Raw genomic sequence first — 18,076 nt, forward strand, 5'->3', positions numbered from 1 at the left:
GGTGGTGTGTTTTGGGGTGTCTGTAAACTTAGTATGATTTTAGGTAGCCTCTCTGCTAATGGGTGGGGTTGTGTTCCTGTCTTGCTAGTTGTTTGGCATGGGGTGTCCAGCACTGCAGCTTGCTCGTCGTTGAGTTGAGCTGGGTGTTAGCATTGAGATGGAGATCTCTGGGAGAGCTTTCGCCATGTGACATTACATAGGGCCAGGAGGTCTCTGGTGGACCAATGTCCTGAACTCGGCTCTCCCACCTGAGAGGCTCAGGTCTGGCACCTGGCTGGAGCACCAAGACCCTGTCAGCCACACTGCTCAGAAGAAAAGAGAGACAAAAAAGAAAGAAAGGAAAAAATAAAATAAAGTTATTAAAATAAAAAATATAAAAATTAAAAAGTAATATTAAAAGGAAAGAAAGGAGACAGCAACCAAACCAATAAACAAATCTATTAATGATGACAAGCACTAAAACCTATGCAAAAAAAAAAAAATGGACAGACAGAATCCTGAATAAATGGTAAAAGCAAAGCTGTATAGACAAAATCACACAAAGAAGCATACACATACACACTCACAAAAAGAGAAATAGGAAAAAATATATATATATATGTATACAGTAAAAAAAAAAAAAAGGGAGAGAGCAACCAAATCAATAAACAAATCTACCAATGATAATAAGCTCTAAATACTAAACCAAGATAAACATAAAACCAGAAACAAATTATATGCAAAAAGCTAACCCCAAGTCTACAGTTGCTCCCAAAATCCACCGCCTCAATTTTGGTGTGATCATTGTCTATTCAGGCATTCCACAGATGCAGGGTACATCAAGTTGATTGTGGAGATTTAATCTGATGCTCCTGAGGCTGCTGGAGAGATTTCCCTTTTTCTTCTTTGTTCACACATCTCCTGGCGTTCAGCTTTGGATTTGGCTCCACCTCTGCATGTAGGTCACCTGAGGGCATCAGTTCCCCACCCAGACAGGAGGGCGTTAAAGGAGCAGTTGATAAGGGGGCTCTGGCTCACTCAGGCCAGGGGGGCAGGACGGGTACAGAATGCGGGGTGAGCCTAAGGTGGCAGAGGCCCACATGACGTTGCACCAGCCTGAGGTATGCCGTGTGTTCTCCCAGGGAACTTGTCCCTGGATTGCGAGACCCTGGCAGTGGCGGGCTGCACAGGCTCCCGGGAGGGGAGGTATGGATAGTGACCTGTGCTTGCACATAGGCTTCTTGGTGGCTGCACCAGCAGCCTGAGCATCTCATGCCCGTCTCTGGTGTCTGAGCTGATAACCGCAGCTCGCGCCCATCTCTGGAGCTTGTTTAGGCGGTGCTCTGACTCCCCTCTCCTCGCACACCCTGAAACAATGGTCTCTTGCCTCTTAGGCAGTTCCAGACTTTTTCCCGGACTCCCTCCTGGCTAGCTGTGGTGCACTAGCCCCCTTCAGGCTATGTTCGTGCAGCCAACCCCAGTCCTCTCCCTGGGATCTGACCTCCGAAGCCCATGCCTCAGCTCTCAGCCCTCTGAGGCTGGTGAGTGCTGGTCGGCACTGATCCTGTATGCGGGAATCTCTCTGCTTTGCCCTCTGCACCCCTGTTGCTGTGCTTTCCTCCGTGGCTCTGAAGCTTCCCCCCCCAGAACACCCTGTCTCCACCAGTGAAGGGGCTTCCTAGTGTGTGGAAACCTTTCCTCCTTCACAGCTCCCTCCCACTGGTGCAGGTCCCATCCCTATTCTTTGTCTCTGTGTTTTCTTTTTTCTTTTGCCCTACCCAGGTACATGGGGAGTTTCTTGCCTTTTAGGAAGTTTGAGATCTTCTTTCCACGTTCAGTAGGTGTTCTCTAGGAGTTGTTCCATTGTAGATGTATTTCTGATGTATTTGTGGGGAGGAAGGTGATCTCCATGTCTTACTCCTCTGCCATCTTGAAGGTCCCCCACGAATTTATTTATTATCTGACTCCCTCCACTAGAATGTAAGCTGCTATATCCCAGGGATCTGTGCAGTGCCACTGCCTCTTCTAACTTTTCTGACTCTCCATCCTCAGGCCCTGCCTGACAACTGTGTTCCTGCCTCCCTCACCCACCGTGTGGTCTCAATCCATGCCTTAGTTCCAGCTCTTGTCTTTCTTCATTAACCCGCCATTAACTTGCTGTTTTTGGTAACCATCGAGGATATCTCCTCTTCCTCTGGAGGTCCTTCTAGCTTGGCCTGGAGGAATTTTGATCAGGAGAGGCCAAATGAAATAAGCAAATGCAGCCTTAACCTGTGGTGACCTATAAGCTTATGCTAACAAAAAAAAATTAATTCATATATCGTATCAATATATTTATTATGTGCCTTATTCATCAAGAGCCATCCAAATACACATTATGAATATTTTTCAGTGATAGTCTTCCAAATGTTTCACACTGATTTTTGTACTAAACTCTTATATAACTATATATATTCAAGTCTTATCACAAAGCAAAAGAACACAAAATTTATTGTTTTAAAAACTTCGGTTTTGTAGTATTCTATGGCTTTTCCTTGATTTTATTAGCCTATTTTGCTTGTTTACTACAAATTGCAGCAGTTTGAGACCACGGCTTTGAAATTCACTACAGGATTGCGCAGAAGTAGAAGTCTATAAATCACATGACTTCACTTGTCTTGAGAACAGACAGCTGTAAGATTTGTCTAAAGCAAGATTCATTAGAACTTTAAATGCCTAGTAACAATTAAGTCTTTATTGAGCCACCTGTGATTTAAACTTACTTCTTTAACAGTGTCCGTAGTCCATAAAGTGTGCTAACTCCTTGCCCATAGGGAAATTACTTTCAATGTGTCTTCTGTTCCCTTTCACTGAATACCATGATTCTGTCACAGAGTTACCTTGGTGTCACCTTGGTGAGCAGCCAACCTCATGATTTCAAAGGCCTATTTAGTTTTAAGGTTTCAGCTGCTAAGTAGAAATGTTTATCTTTATTCCATAGAATCTAATTATATTCCCAGCTATATAATGCTGCCCTTCGTAGCTGAAAATCATTCTGCTGAACCATCAGCAGCAGTGTATGTGAGTTGAGTTGCTTTTCTTGCAGAGATGATGGATTTGTCCTGATCTTCTCATATCCTTTTATATAATTTCTATTTTGAAAATGGTACATATTTTCAATACTGGCTAACCAAGACAAGGAAGATCATTTGTGGCTGGGGAACAAAGCAAGGCTAACTTTGGAATTCATTATTTTGGGTGTTTTAGTGACCAAATTATCTGAGAGGAGAAGGGAGGGGCCAAGTGTAGAAAGAGTTCTTTTTACCAGTGGCTGGAAATTTTTCTGAGGGTGAAAAAGCATTTACTGAAAATGTAGAGAATCTCATTTTGGGGGAAAAAAACATAATATGACCACATTTTTAGAAGTACATGTATTAGATGTTTAGAATTGATATTGTAAGTCATAATGTTAAATAGTAACTTAATTACTGAATATTAATTAAAACTATAGAAAGTGATACTTTTATTATTTTACTTTTCATTGTTTATGAAACTTTTAAAAATAAATATATCTTCATGTTAATTCATTTGAAGCTTAAATTTCATTTCATTTGTTCCCTGTATTGAAAATAACACATTTCTATTTCTATTTTCTAGGCATACAATCAAAAAATACAATTGAGGCGAGTCCAGAGACTCATATTGAGGAAATATAGAAATGACTTTTTATATGACTATAAACCTTTCATTTCTTATTTCTCTATAGATGCCAATTAAATGGATGGCTTTGGAGTGTATACACTATAGAAAATTCACCCATCAGAGTGACGTTTGGAGCTATGGTAAATCATTCTTCTTTGTGACATAAGGCTTTTAAAGCAAAAAAAATATTAGGTTTCTTGGGTCTCTAAAATGTAATACATTAACGTCTTGGTTGAGTTGTCTACCATAACCTTTTATTTTGATAGCAACTTGTCTGATCATTTTGACAAAAAACAAAACAAAACAAACAAAAAACCCCCCAGCAATTTTAGATTAGGGACATTTTCATAGAATCTCATGGCCTTCAGTTTCAACAACTCTTTTAAAACATAACTCTAAATGCAATGTATGTTTAAAACAATTTTTTTTCTTATGGGAATCTATGTTCTATAGTAAAAAAAAAATAGAGATTATTGTTAGAACAAAGAACAGTTATTGAAATCAGTAGGATGAGAGTAGTAAATGTGAGGGGAGAGGTAAGAGAGATGATTTCTAATTACAGCTTTAATTTTAATTTATAAACTACTTTTGGAGTAAACAGATATATTAGAGAATTATAATATGAACTGGAAATAGAGATTTGAAAATTTAGAACATTTATTTAATTGCATTTAACTCAGTTTTTGAGATGAGCTTTTTAGCCTCTGTCTGGCTATTTACAACTTACGCCCATCTAAGTATTAGTAAGAATAAATCAACACCTTTTCTAAGTTTAAATATACCATATAAAACTAGCACTTCTTACAAATAAAAAGCACTGTGATTCTTTAAATAATATGGTGGTGGTGAGACTTGAAAGCATGATATGATTTATTTTGCTCAAATTTAAGCTTAGTTTATTTATTTTTCTTTTAGAAAGAAAATTTAGTCATTAAGTCACTAAAGAACTTATACTTCTTATCTAGAACAGTATTAATTATCTTAAAAATAATAAGACATTTCTATAGGATAGTTTTTCCTTCCACACATGTAAACCATAGGAGGTATTAAAATTTCCACAAAGGCCTCATGTATTCTACTCAGTTTAGCAGTAGAGTGTTGTGTGTTTGAGATTTAGGCAAGTATAGAGGAATACTTGACAAAGCTTAGTTCAACTGTCAGGACTAAATAAAAAACAAATATATCATATATATTATTATTTTTATTATATATATCATATACATTATAAATATGAGATAGATGTTTATAGAATACGATATACATTAGCATGTACATAAGCATTTATATATTATATGGTATAGATTAGCATATATATTATATGATATAGAGAGATTTACATATTTTATAAGATAGATTTAAATAATATCATATATATTTTTTTCTTTTCTTTCCCTTTTTCTTTCCTACTTATATTTCCCTGAACTAAACGTGGCAATCTGAAAATTTTAAATGACCTCTAGAATAAGTAACTATATATACACATTAAAGTAAACGTTGGCAGGGCAATCACATTTTTAATAGTAAAATTTATCTTTTAGAGAAAATCCTGTTTTAAGGCTATAATGTTCATGTTGACTTGCAACATCTCAGAAGCAGTTCAGTAAAAATAGATAGATAGATAGATAGATGATGATAGATGATAGATAGATAGATAGATAGATGATAGATAGATAGAATGCTAGGGTAAACTCTGTTTTGAAACATAGCCCAGTTCATCAACCCATATCCATAAGGCATTTTAAGATTTTTATGATATATCATAGTTGGTTGCAAAGGCATAAAAGGCAGAGAAAGATACATAATCTTGTTTACAGTGAATCTTTGTGGAACATTGCCACTGGGTGCATCTTTATTTTTATAAAAATAAATATGCATTGAATATGGATTATATCTTCAAATGATAGAATTGTAAGTTTTGAAGATGTTTCTAATTTAGCTTTCTTGAGATTGTTCTTCTATATGAAGCCATCTCTGTTTGACTCTACTTATCATCACCTCTGCAAAGATATAGTTGGAATATTATTGGCAGAAGTGGGGGATTTGATTTTTCTGCTTCAGTTTTTGTATATATGTGTTTCTGTTTATTGTATTTTCTATTAATTTGTAGTTGCTTTGTATCTTGCTTATATTAGAAGTTCTGATAGAGATGTGAGAGCATCTATTCTTTTATAACTGCAAACATAAGTTAATAAAATGTTCTCATTAAATACATATTCTATAAATATGACTGACTGAATATAAATAGACAGTAATCTACTTCTTAACTTGTTCCAGCCTGCCTCATGGACACCGAGTTTTAATCATCAGTTCTATGAATCATTCTTTAGTATGCAAAATCAAGTAGGGTTTTATAAAGATCAAACAGTGAAATTGTGTCACTAGTTACACGTTTATATTATACCTGAGAATCATAAGATGTAAATATTAACTAAAAAAATCAGATAATCGTTAATGATACTATTATGAAGGATAATTTGAAGTTTACATATACTTTTATACTTTAAGCTTTACATTTTTATTATCAGTCAATGATAACTCTTATGAGCTAAAAATTACTTCCGTTTGAATGAATAATTCATTACAGATGGCAGTGGAAAAGAAAACATAGACATAATTAGTTTTATATTAAAAGATACTTGTATATGCATCAATCAAAATTCACTTGCTAATACTATTGTGCCCACATAGCTATTTCTGAACTAACAACCTTTATCCTTAAGAAAACTATAACTTTTAAATTATATAATTATTAGATTATAAAGAAGAGATCTGTATTGTGTATGTTATTGCTCAAATCAGAATCATTATTCTTATCAAAGTTGGCTATTTGCATGCTAGTATTTAGAGTATTTGCTTTTACTGAGGAAATCAGTGTTCTAGTGATTCAAGAAACCGTTCTTATTGTCTAAGGAATAGACTATTATTGATTCACTTCAATTTTGGAAAGCTCACTTTACATGTATTTTATCTTACATATGGATCATTCTTCAGTCAGTCTCTCATATGTGCTACAGAAATGAATCTGTTTTATTCCACTTGTTCTCTTTGTGTTAGTTAAAAAAAAAAAGCACAATTATTTACTATAACATAAGTAATCATTCTGGAACCCCAGTTTGGCCTTTAGGGCTTTTAATAGTAAAGATGCTAATCTCAAAATTAGTCAATATCAGATTTTACCTAATCATATTTATTTGGTACTGAGTACCCATGTGTATAGTAAATGAATTGTTTTATAGGCTCTAATGTGGTGAAACAAATTGGGTCAACAATCATTAGCATTACTTATAAGTAGAAATGGGGAACAGATTCTGTCCACTCTGAAATTGTCTCTGCTACCCATTAAAAATTTCAATGACAATGATAAGAAAATTAAATTTCCCACAAAGATTTTGTCATTGGGCTTCTCATGTGGACATAGGAATCTGAAGAGCCTTTCTTTAGACTATTTCTAATTACCCTCTAAGAAGTGTTCTTTTGCCACTGGCATATTGCTGGTTTCTTCAAAGTATATTGTTAATATGCTTATGTAAGAATTTGATCTCCCATTTAGGAGTCACTATATGGGAACTGATGACCTTTGGAGGAAAACCCTATGATGGAATTCCAACCAGAGAAATCCCTGATTTGTTAGAGAAAGGAGAACGTTTGCCCCAGCCTCCCATCTGCACTATTGATGTTTATATGGTCATGGTCAAATGTAAGATTGCAAAATTATGTTGTCATCCTCATCATCATTCTTAGTAATTAATCAACCTGCACAATTTTTCTGTATATTGAAAAATATAAAAGTTTAAATATAATTGTGAAAAGGAGCATGTAAACCCCTGTGTTTGCTGTGATTCTTGTTAATATGAAGCAATATCATGCTTTCATGCTATGAAGTCAACGTTGTATGATTCTTACCCTTCTTATTTATTTCACTTTGATTCTTATCATTTCCATGACAATGAAACTGTTTCTCATAAAGAGATGTAATTAATCACAGTAATGTTAATACTCTTTAAAGGAAAAAAGCAGACTAAATAAATGATCTACACATAAAGAAAAAATCTTGAAACCAATAGTTTAAAAAAATGAATTAAATGGAAATAGGTTTACCAGTTTCAGTCAACAGAAAATTAGCAAGACAGAATGGGAAGTGGAAAGACATGAATCTACATTGAACTACAAAGATTATGAATGTTTACTTTCTTTCAATTTGATAATTTGTTTACAACTAACTCTCTTACTTTTCTTTCTCCCTTCTATGCCCCAGACACATATGTGTTATAAATGTATTTTGGAAGCCTAGACTCTTAATTTAAATAGAATTAGGGAAGTCTCTGGAGTTTCTGACTTAATTTAAATGAGATTAGCATTCAGCAATCTTTCTTGTGTAATGTGAGGTTTTCCCCTTTTGATTTACACAGGGTTAGCAAAGAAACAAACTGGTGAAGGTGAATAAGCATCTTATTAATAAGAGACTTTGGACAGGTCTACTCAGATTTATACTCATGACATGCGTGATACGTTCTGACAGTGAGGGAAGAAATTTAAAATGTGCTTTTCACTTCAGGTCAGCATGCCCTTTTCTCTAAAAGTGTAGTTCTGTTTACTCAATATTTAGTTAGGAAGAAACTGATACCTCACTGAGAATTTAACCTTTTCTGGTTCCAATAGAGTTCCAGAAACATTGATTTTCTCATTAACATCTTGGTATCAACAGCATTTTTTTTTTTTTTTTTTTTAGTGATTACATATAAAATATAGAGCATTTGAGCTTTGTTAGGAGAGAAAAATATCAAATAATTTTAATGATACATAAAATGACACCCAAAGACTTCCCATAACAAGAATAAAAATTGAACTCGCAGAAAGGAGGAAACAAGTTTTATAGCTTTATTGGGTCAAACGTTGTTCGGTAGTCAGCTATGGAGGTTTAAAAACATACATGTATTAAATAATTTGATCCCATAACTAGCATGAGATGATTTATATACTTCATTTAGATACTCTGATGAATAATAAAAAATCAGGAAAACATCTTGCCTAATAGCGATTTTTACCTCACTTTTAGGAGTTTTAATATCTAAGAAAAGGGTCATTTGGCAATAAAATCAAGGAAAGCTTGGTGCCTTTATTGTTGTCATTTCATCAGTTAAACAGAGCCTGGGAGTTAAGGCTCTTAATACATAACTTGATAAATTGCTGATAGTATTTTATGCTGGAAAGGCTAGTACTAAGGTAAGCTAATCACTATTTCTGAACAAACATTACCAATCACTTTGCATTAGTTTTTTCCCCACCAGGAAAAAAGTAGCATAAGAAAGTTGCTTTCAATTCCTTTTTCACCTTTTTGCCAGTATACAGCATTGTAACCAAAGTTTTTATTCCATGTCACTCCTGATATAAAATGATAAATTATATTCCAATCACCTTTTCTATACCCATCAAAGAAAAATTTTTTTTTTATTTTTAAATTCTCTTCACACCTACAGAAAAAAGATCTGAGATTCTGTAAGTTCCCATGGTTAGCCTAGGTTATATTTTCTATGATGAAAAATTAATTTTAAATTATATCAACAAAATAAAAAGCTTGTGTTGTTCTATAATATGTTACATTTAATTATGAATGTCAGCAAACTTATTGAGATAGAATCTCATCTATTGGATTGTTTGTTTCATTAGCTTTCTTTGTTTTTCAGATCATTTTTATTTAAATGATATTTTTCAAACTTAGTCTTTATTTTCATAAAATTATGGATATAGTGACTCTTTTATTGCATGTGAATTTCTAGGTTGGATGATTGATGCTGACAGTAGACCTAAATTTAAGGAACTGGCTGCTGAATTTTCGAGGATGGCTCGAGACCCTCAAAGATACCTAGTTATTCAGGTTTGTACATTTGACTTAGATTTTTGAGAATATCCCAATGACAAACCCACTACAAAACAGTAGTAATATCTGGACTTTGGAACTATGGATATCACCATTCACAAATCAATTAATTAGCTAAGCAAAATATCATGTGAAATGACTTTTACTTGATGTCAGAACCACTTCTAAGCATCTTCCCTTCGTACTCAAGTGCCTCTACTGTTGAACTGCCGGATAATTATGATTATTCATGTACATAAAAAGGCCTTTATCCTCAGACAAACCTTGTAGTACTCTGCTAGTCATGTTCATTGTTATAATCGTCTCTTCTTGGAATAAAAGGAAGATGGATTTTTGTTTTAATCGTGTCCATGTTTGAAGGCAGTGAACTAAAAGTTTCAATATATTGACATTTAATATCCTAGAAAAATATTTTAAAATATGTTTTTTTTTTCTTTTGAAAGGTATGCAATATTCAAGTAATAACTCAGATTCAGATGAATTAATGTACATAAATAAAATAATAGACCAAAAGAACATTTTATATGTAACACTAGAAAAAAATGGATTTGATCATTTAAAAGTTGTAATATATTTCTTTATGATTATTTTACCTAAACCATAAACAAGTGGACCTTGGATAACACTGAGTTAAGATTCCTCAATAAAACAAGGTAGTGTTTATCTTCATATCAATAGTCTGACATGAAGATAAAAGTCAGATTTTAGCAGATAATTATTTCTAGCTAACTTTTCCCTAATTAACTTTAATTTTTAAAAGTTTACAAAAATATCACAAAACAAATTTTAAAATTCTATTTAAGAAATAGATGAGGTAAGAGTGTAACTATTGTTTTGGTGTTTCTCCCACCCCCTTTATGTTATTTGCCCCCAGTGCTGTGATTTTGAATGTTATCACTTTAACAATATTATGCTATAGAGCAAACCATGGATCCTATGTATCCTGATAGCTCTACACTATCAAACCAACCAAGTATAATAAAGATTGATAAGTCAATTGCTCTTTCTTTATTATATACTCTTAAAGTCACAGCTCAAACGCCATCTTGACAATGAAACCCACCATTATTCTCAGATCTGAAATGGTTTATGCCTCTCTCAAAATAGCCATAGCATTCTGCTTTATTCTTCTCTAATGGCATTTATCATATTCTTCTTGTATTAAATGTTTTTATCTTACCGTGTCATATCTAAGTATGTTATAGGCTTCCATATGGCTGGTAATTGTGCTAAATAATTATTTTGTTTAATGAGTGCATGAATTTGCAACCATTTTGATATTACATAAATTTGCTACAAAGTTCACATATTTAAAATGAAGGAAAGAATCATTTCTGTGTGTATATCTGATGGGCAATTTTTTAGGGTGATGATCGTATGAAGCTTCCCAGTCCAAACGACAGCAAGTTCTTTCAGAATCTCTTGGATGAAGAGGATTTAGAAGATATGATGGATGCTGAGGAATATCTGGTCCCTCAGGCTTTCAACATCCCACCTCCCATCTATACTTCCAGAGCAAGAATCGACTCAAATAGGGTAAGAAGTAATTACATACCACCTCTCATATTATTTCTGAGAAACAAAGTCATGGAAATACATTGTAAGTACTAAAATTACCAAATAAATTATGTAGCTCAAATCAGTGTGATTCCTAAATTAAAAGCAAGTTATACCAACAAAAGATATGGCAAGCTTGCCATATATGGTTAATTTTGGAAGGTAAGCATGGGCAATACAACACGCACTCTGAAATATCTTCAAGATTTCAAAAGGAGAAACTTTTCTTCATCTTAAGTCAGTTAAAAAAAAACCTTAATTTTTGAAAATCTACAATCAATTCAAACTAATAAATCTGTACGTGTTTGTATATAAATGAAAATTCTTCCCAAGATAGGCTCTCTACTTTTTTTCTCAATAAAATGACATGACTTATTAGTCAAGAGACAATACAAATACAACTCTTTTTTACTCATTTAGGAGACATTAAATATCTTCTGTCAAGTTGAAGTAGAAACAGAACAGTGTGCAATCCTTTGGACTAAGTCATTCATATTGGGAGGGCTTCTGAATAATTTCTAAGATGCAGATTTAACTTTTGAAAGAAGCTTCTGAAAGGAGTTTCCATTTCGTTTTAAATATTAAGCCCACTCTATATGAATACCATTCTTTCTCTGAAAACTGTCAATCCATGTATTCATTCATTTGTTTATTTTTGAAAATTCATTCATCGTTCATTCAACATTTATTTATTTATTTATTTATATACTTTTTGATAGAGTCAGCATTTATTAAGTGCCTAACGTATTCCAGGCCCTTCTTTTTTTTTTTTTTTTAATAGATCTTTATTGGAATATAATTGCTTCACAATACTGTGTTAGTTTCTGTTGTACAACAAAGGGAATCAGCCATATGCATACATATATCCACATATCCCCTCCATCTTGAGCCTCCCTCCCATGCTCCCTATCCCACCTTTCTAGGTCATCGCAAAGCACTAAGCTGATCTCCCTGTGCTATGCGGCTGCTTCCCAGTAGGTAACTATTTTATATTCGGTAGTGTATATGTGTCGATGCTACTCTCACTTCGCCCTAGCTTCGCCCTCCCCCACCATGTCCTCAAGTGCATACTCTATGTCTACGTCTTTATTCCTGCCCTGCCACTAGGTTCATCAGTACCTTTTTTTTTTTTTTTAGATTCTGTATATATGTGTTAGCATATGGTATTTGTTATTCTCTTTCTGACTTACTTCACTCTGTATGACAGACTCTAGGTCCATCCACCTCAATACAAATAACTCAATTTCGTTTCTTTTTATGGCTGAGTAATATTCCATTGTATATATGTGCCACATCTGCTTTATCCATTCATCTGTCGTTGGACATTTAGGTTGGTTCCATGTCCTGGCTAATGTAAATAGTGCTTCAGTGAACATTGGGGTGCATGTCTCTTTTTTGAATTATGGTTTTCTCAGGGTATATGCCCAGTAGTGGGAATGCTGGGTCATATGGTAGTTCTATTTTTAGTTTTTTAAGGAACCTCCATACTGTTCTCCATAGTGGTTGTATCAATTTACATTCCCACCAACAGTGCAGGAGGGTTCCTTTTTCACCACACCCTTTCCAGCATTTATTGTTTCTAGATTTTTTGGTAATGGCCATTCTGACCAGTGTGAGGTGATACCTCATTGTAGTTTTGATTTGCATTTCTCTAATGATTAGTGATGTTGAGCATCTTTTCATGTGCCTCTTGGCCATCTAAATGTCTTCTTTGGTGAAATGTCTATTTAGATCTTCTGCCCATTTTTTAATTGAATTGTTTGTTTTTTTTAATATTGAGTTCCATGAGCTATTTGTATATTTTGGAGATTAATCCTTTGTCTGTTGTTTCATTTGTAACAATAAGTTGTTTCACTTATTCCCAGCCTTGTCAATAAGTGGTGCTGGGAAAACTGGACAGCTACATGTAAAAGAATGAAATTAGAGCACTACATAACACCATACACAAAAATAACCTCCAAATGGATTAAAGACCTAAATGTAAGACCAGACACTATAAAACTCTTAGAGGAAAACATAGGAAAAACACTCTTTGACATAAACCCCAGCAAGATCTTTTATGACCCACCTCCTAGAATAATGAAAATAAAAACAAAAGTAAACAAATGAGACCTAATTAAACTTAAAATCTTTTGCACAGCAAAGGAAACCATAAACATTCAACATTCATTGAGTACCTCTGCATGTAAGCCATTATTAGACACTTGAGATTCAAAAATTTTGACATAACTACTACTTTCAAGATGTACCAAGTTTAACAAAAGACTCACGCAGATACAAAGACAGAGTGTAGCATGATAGTGTTATAATCAAGTATTCATTAGCCATTATGGAGCATAGAGAAGCCTGTAATCAATTTCTTCAATTGAAAAGACATAAACGTGTTGCTTAATTTTTTCTAGAAAGCAATTCTTTTCTCTTGGTCTCCTCCTCCCTCTAAGAACATTGTCGTAGCTCATGGAACAAACAGCATCCTCTTTGTCTTGACCATCGGCGTAAGAAAACTTTCAATTTACTGCTCATTCTCTAAAACAAAGTAATTTGCTTTGTTTCAAACTGACAGCAATGATAAACCTAGTGTTTACTATGTGTCAACACATATATATTGTCTCTTAATCCTTATAACAATCCCATGAGGTTCTATTATCATTATTTCCATTTTACAAATGAAGAAACTTGTCACAAAGTTAAGTGACTTGAATGGTGTCACACGGCCAATGGAAGAGCCAGATCAGTCTGTCTGTACTACACATACTATTGCTTCACAGTGATTAGAACATGTTATTTTCAATATGGTTGTTTTTCTTGGCATCAACCTCAACCTCTGAGATACATGTTGTTTGGGAAACTCCCTAGGTTTTTTCTTGTAAAATGCATCTCCCAACCTGCCCTATACTTTTTGCCCACCTACCCCCATTTAGAAGGTCTGGTATAGAAAGAGACAAAGATAGAGACCTCAAATAATTTCTCATTCATATGAAAAATATGTCTTGTAGCTCAGTGGAGAGGAGGTAGAACTAAAAATTTTTTAAATTATATCAACTGATTGATAGATATTGAGAATCAGTGTTTTGTTTATGGCAAGGCAAAACATCTTTAAGGTGTGTAAAAGAGGCACCATTTTCTTCTCTGTACACTTAGCAAAATGGTCAAATCATAACTTTGACATTTATAATTTTATGTGACAAATTCATTACCTTTATTAAAACAGGGAAATTTCAAGAAAATAGTTTCCTTCCTTAACATGAAATGTGATAAAGGCCAAGGGATTGAATCTTTTCCTTTTTATAAGGATTCTCAAATTCTAGCTTTTCTGTTCATCTTAATTTATGCTCAGTGCAAGGAATTCATAGTAAAAGTTTGAGTTAACTGAATGGAATTAGTAAGACAAAGTAGAAACCACATGAGGAACTATTTGGCCTTTAGTCATCATTTCTTATTCCACGTTATTATTTAAACAATGTTATCTGTATATTTCTTTTTACTTTTTCAGGTCTTTGTTAAAGGAATTGTTCTGAAATATCACTTTATTTTCAGGCATTAAAAAGCCTTATTATTCATCTATAGTTTTCTATTTTTTTCTGTCTGGCTTTATGTAACTTGTATGGTAATTTCTAATATGTGCAAATGCTGTTTTCCCCCCTTCTTTCCTATAAAGCTAATTTGTATTATTTTATAGTTAGAAAATGTTACTTCAATTTTAGGTTCTGTGACCAACTTACGTGGTAAGGGAACATTTTAAAGTGAATTTTAATCAAAGGAGTTTTGAGCATATTTGTTGGACTTTGAAACCAAAAAGTAATTCAGTTTTTATATATAGACTCCCCTGCTCACTAGCTGAAGGGCTTAAAGTTCTGAATATCTTTACAACTTTGCTTCCTCATTTGTAAAATAAACACAATAGTACATATATGATTGTTAGGCAATTAACTTAAAAAAATTGCAGAGTATCTGAAGTGCTAGGCAAATCAATACTTATTCCCTTCTTTTAGAATCACCCAAATTTCATTTTTACTTGTTTCCTTGTCAATATTTTAAACAATTATATTCTTTTATAAAGTTTTCTACACATTGTCTATGAAAAACATGTTGATGCAATCACTGCTTGACAAGCAAATTATTTCTGTTGATGTATTCTTATAGAAAATAAGTTATGGAAGTTATTTTTATTATGCTTTTCATTATTTCAAATTCTATATATATTTTGATAAATTATAACCTTAAAGCAGTGAGTCAACTAAAAATACAATGTTGACTTTTATCTAGAAAGTTGATAGATACAAAAGCAAGTAATGCTAGAAAACATTCATCTAATTTATATCTATTGTTGTTATTATTGTTAGATATCCTTTTAATATTATCTCAAAAACTTTACCAAAATAATATACCAAAAGCACTTACTGTAACATGATGTAGAATAGGAAAATGTGAGAAGCTATCTAAACTGCAAACTTCAGTTCTCTGTATCTGTAAAATGGGGACAAAAAAATTCCTCACAGAATATTGTGATGGTTGACTTTCTAATATATCTAAGCATGTTGTCCATTGATGGATGTAGTGGGTGTTCAATTGTGTTGAAATAAATAAGACCAACTATTTATTCAGAGCTATTTATTCAGGACTATTTATTCAGAGCTTACTATAACAAGGGAGTCAACCACTGTCACTTGTGTTTTGGGAGAGACTCAAGGGCAGACAGAGGAATGGGTAACATTTACAGTGGAGAAAAAGGAAGGCTTCAGGAATGCCCTGATTGGAGGCTATTGGCATAGGGAATCTAAAAGAGGGCTAACTAGAAGCAGAGCATCCTATGGGTTAAGTGTACATATTTGGCTTTCTCTGGTTGGCTCCAAGTTGAAAGTGGTGACAAAAATTAGGGAAGCTGCTAGTTATTAATCAAATCCTGGTCATTTAGGGCCAATTGTTAACAGAAGTTATTGTTTAGCTTCCTGGATTGCTACTAAAGGTAACAATGAGGCTTCCTGCAAGTCTGATTTACAAGTCAACTGCATTCCTGGGCTGTTTATTTTAGCTATGGTTTTCTGGGCAGGTTGCTGTACGTGTGAATTAGACTACTGATTTCATATATGATCCAGCCATTGTCTGTTTATATATTCAGTCTATCAAGAGGTTTTAGGTTCCCTTGCTGCCTTTCTTTTCTCTTGACATATTTATTTAAATGCATACTGCCTTACATTTTCAACTAAGTGTTTAGTACAATTTTGGAATTTCTGCACGGATTTTTTTTCTGTTAATACGGATACGTTTTGTCTCTTTCTTTTGAGTTACCCAGGTTTATGTTTGTTTAGTATAATGAGCTGTATATTAAACGCAACAGCAATGAATAAGAATGGCTAATACATTGATGTGGCTAAAGATATTTTAGCTTTAATGATATTAGAAAGTTGAATTTAATGTAAAAGCTTCAGTGCATTTTTATAGATGAGGACATGTTTCAATTGTTGCAGGATCATTCAGTCATTTGTGGTGAGTAGTTTTAAAGATTAAGTGTCCTACCTCTTTCAGAAAACATCAACAAACACATCAAGTATCCAGGCCAGGGGAAGACAGAGGAACTGTCTTCCTCTGTAGCTGCTCCACATTGGTAGAGCGGGTGATCCACAATGGATCTATCATTACAATTTAAAGTTTTCTCCGCTTCTTTCCAATCTGCTAAGAAATAACTCTATTAACAGATTTGCATTTTTCCTCCTCTTTGTCCTTTCTCTTCTAGGATGGGTATATAAATGAACTGAAAAACTGGACAAAGTATAGGCAGGAAAAGTGAAGGGTGAAGAAAAAAAAAGGGGTTTGGTATTACACAAATTTGATCAACTTCTAAATAATTGAATATAGGCTGAATATTTGACTGCTCAGAAAATATAATTCTATATACTTTATTTTATACCTCTATCACTTTGCCATCAGTTAAGATTTCATAACTTTGATAAAGATATTTTAGCAAGGGTTTTAACATATATTGTAATGATCTTTGAGATTTTTACTAATCTACAGGAAAGAAAGAAAGAAAGAAAGAAAGAAGAAAGAAAGAAAGAAAGAGAGGAAGGAAGGAAGGAAGAAGGAAAGAGAAATATAAGACACCTTTGGCCTCCCCTGTAGGATTTATGATCTTGTGCTATGTATGCTTCCTAATGATGCATAAACTAGTAGAAATTCAAGCAAAATGAGAATGCAGAAACAGTGATGTCATTCTTAATAATGACATTTGAAGCTATGAAAGTTTCAATTGGGTTTGTCTTTACAATTTAGTAAATCAAAACCTTGACTTATTTTATGAAATTAAAAAAAATAGTAATAGTAATATCAGCTGAAACTTGAGTTCTTACTATAACCTAAGTACTATACTAAGTGTTTTAAATTAACTATTTCACTTTAATTTCACAAAGCTCTATGAGGTAGGTAATAATATATGTCCCATTTTAAGAGTTAAGGAAATTAATATGTGGAGAGGTTAGATAATTTACAAATGATAAGAGGCAGAGCTATTAATTAATAAAGTCTAGCTCTCAGTAGTCCCACATGGGAGCCATATTCCTTAAATAACAGAGAGGCTGCGGGAAGGAAGTTCCTTATTTCAAGTTGCTATTAAACTTCTTACAACTTATGAAACTAACACTTTTCATTTCCTTAATGATAATTGGATAAAAGAAACTAAGTTGGATGTCAGGAATCTCACATTCTAGGACTAACTCTTTGACACTTCAGCCTTGGTCATATTACTTAATCAGATTCAGTTTCTTTACTTCAATGAGGAGAAGATTGAACTAGATCACTTAAAAGCTCCTTGTAATTTTAACTATCTTTTCAGAGGACGACTTTTCAAAATAATCATTTATTTTATGCATTCATATTATATTTTCTTCTAGAAAATATTTAATTGAAAAATGCCCCAAAACATTTTGGGTTACCTCTATACACAACTTTTTTTTCCTTTTGTGATTGATTATAGAAGAGAAAAAC

At 33.5% G+C, this 18,076-nt stretch overlaps 1 protein-coding gene across 1 annotated transcript in view; it reads left to right on the forward strand.

The window, feature by feature from the left end:
* Positions 1 to 18,076, forward strand: part of ERBB4 (erb-b2 receptor tyrosine kinase 4) — a 1,107,258-nt gene that overhangs the window by 1,063,115 nt on the left and 26,067 nt on the right. Inside the window, exons 22-25 of the mRNA XM_068543793.1 lie at positions 3,725 to 3,800; positions 7,211 to 7,357; positions 9,438 to 9,535; positions 10,904 to 11,074. Of these exons, the coding sequence (XP_068399894.1) occupies positions 3,725 to 3,800; positions 7,211 to 7,357; positions 9,438 to 9,535; positions 10,904 to 11,074 (492 nt within the window). The remainder of the gene's footprint in view (positions 1 to 3,724; positions 3,801 to 7,210; positions 7,358 to 9,437; positions 9,536 to 10,903; positions 11,075 to 18,076) is intronic.

The sequence above is a fragment of the Eschrichtius robustus genome, chromosome 5, assembly GCF_028021215.1.
Source record: "Eschrichtius robustus isolate mEscRob2 chromosome 5, mEscRob2.pri, whole genome shotgun sequence".
NCBI classification, from domain to species: Eukaryota; Metazoa; Chordata; class Mammalia; order Artiodactyla; family Eschrichtiidae; genus Eschrichtius; species Eschrichtius robustus.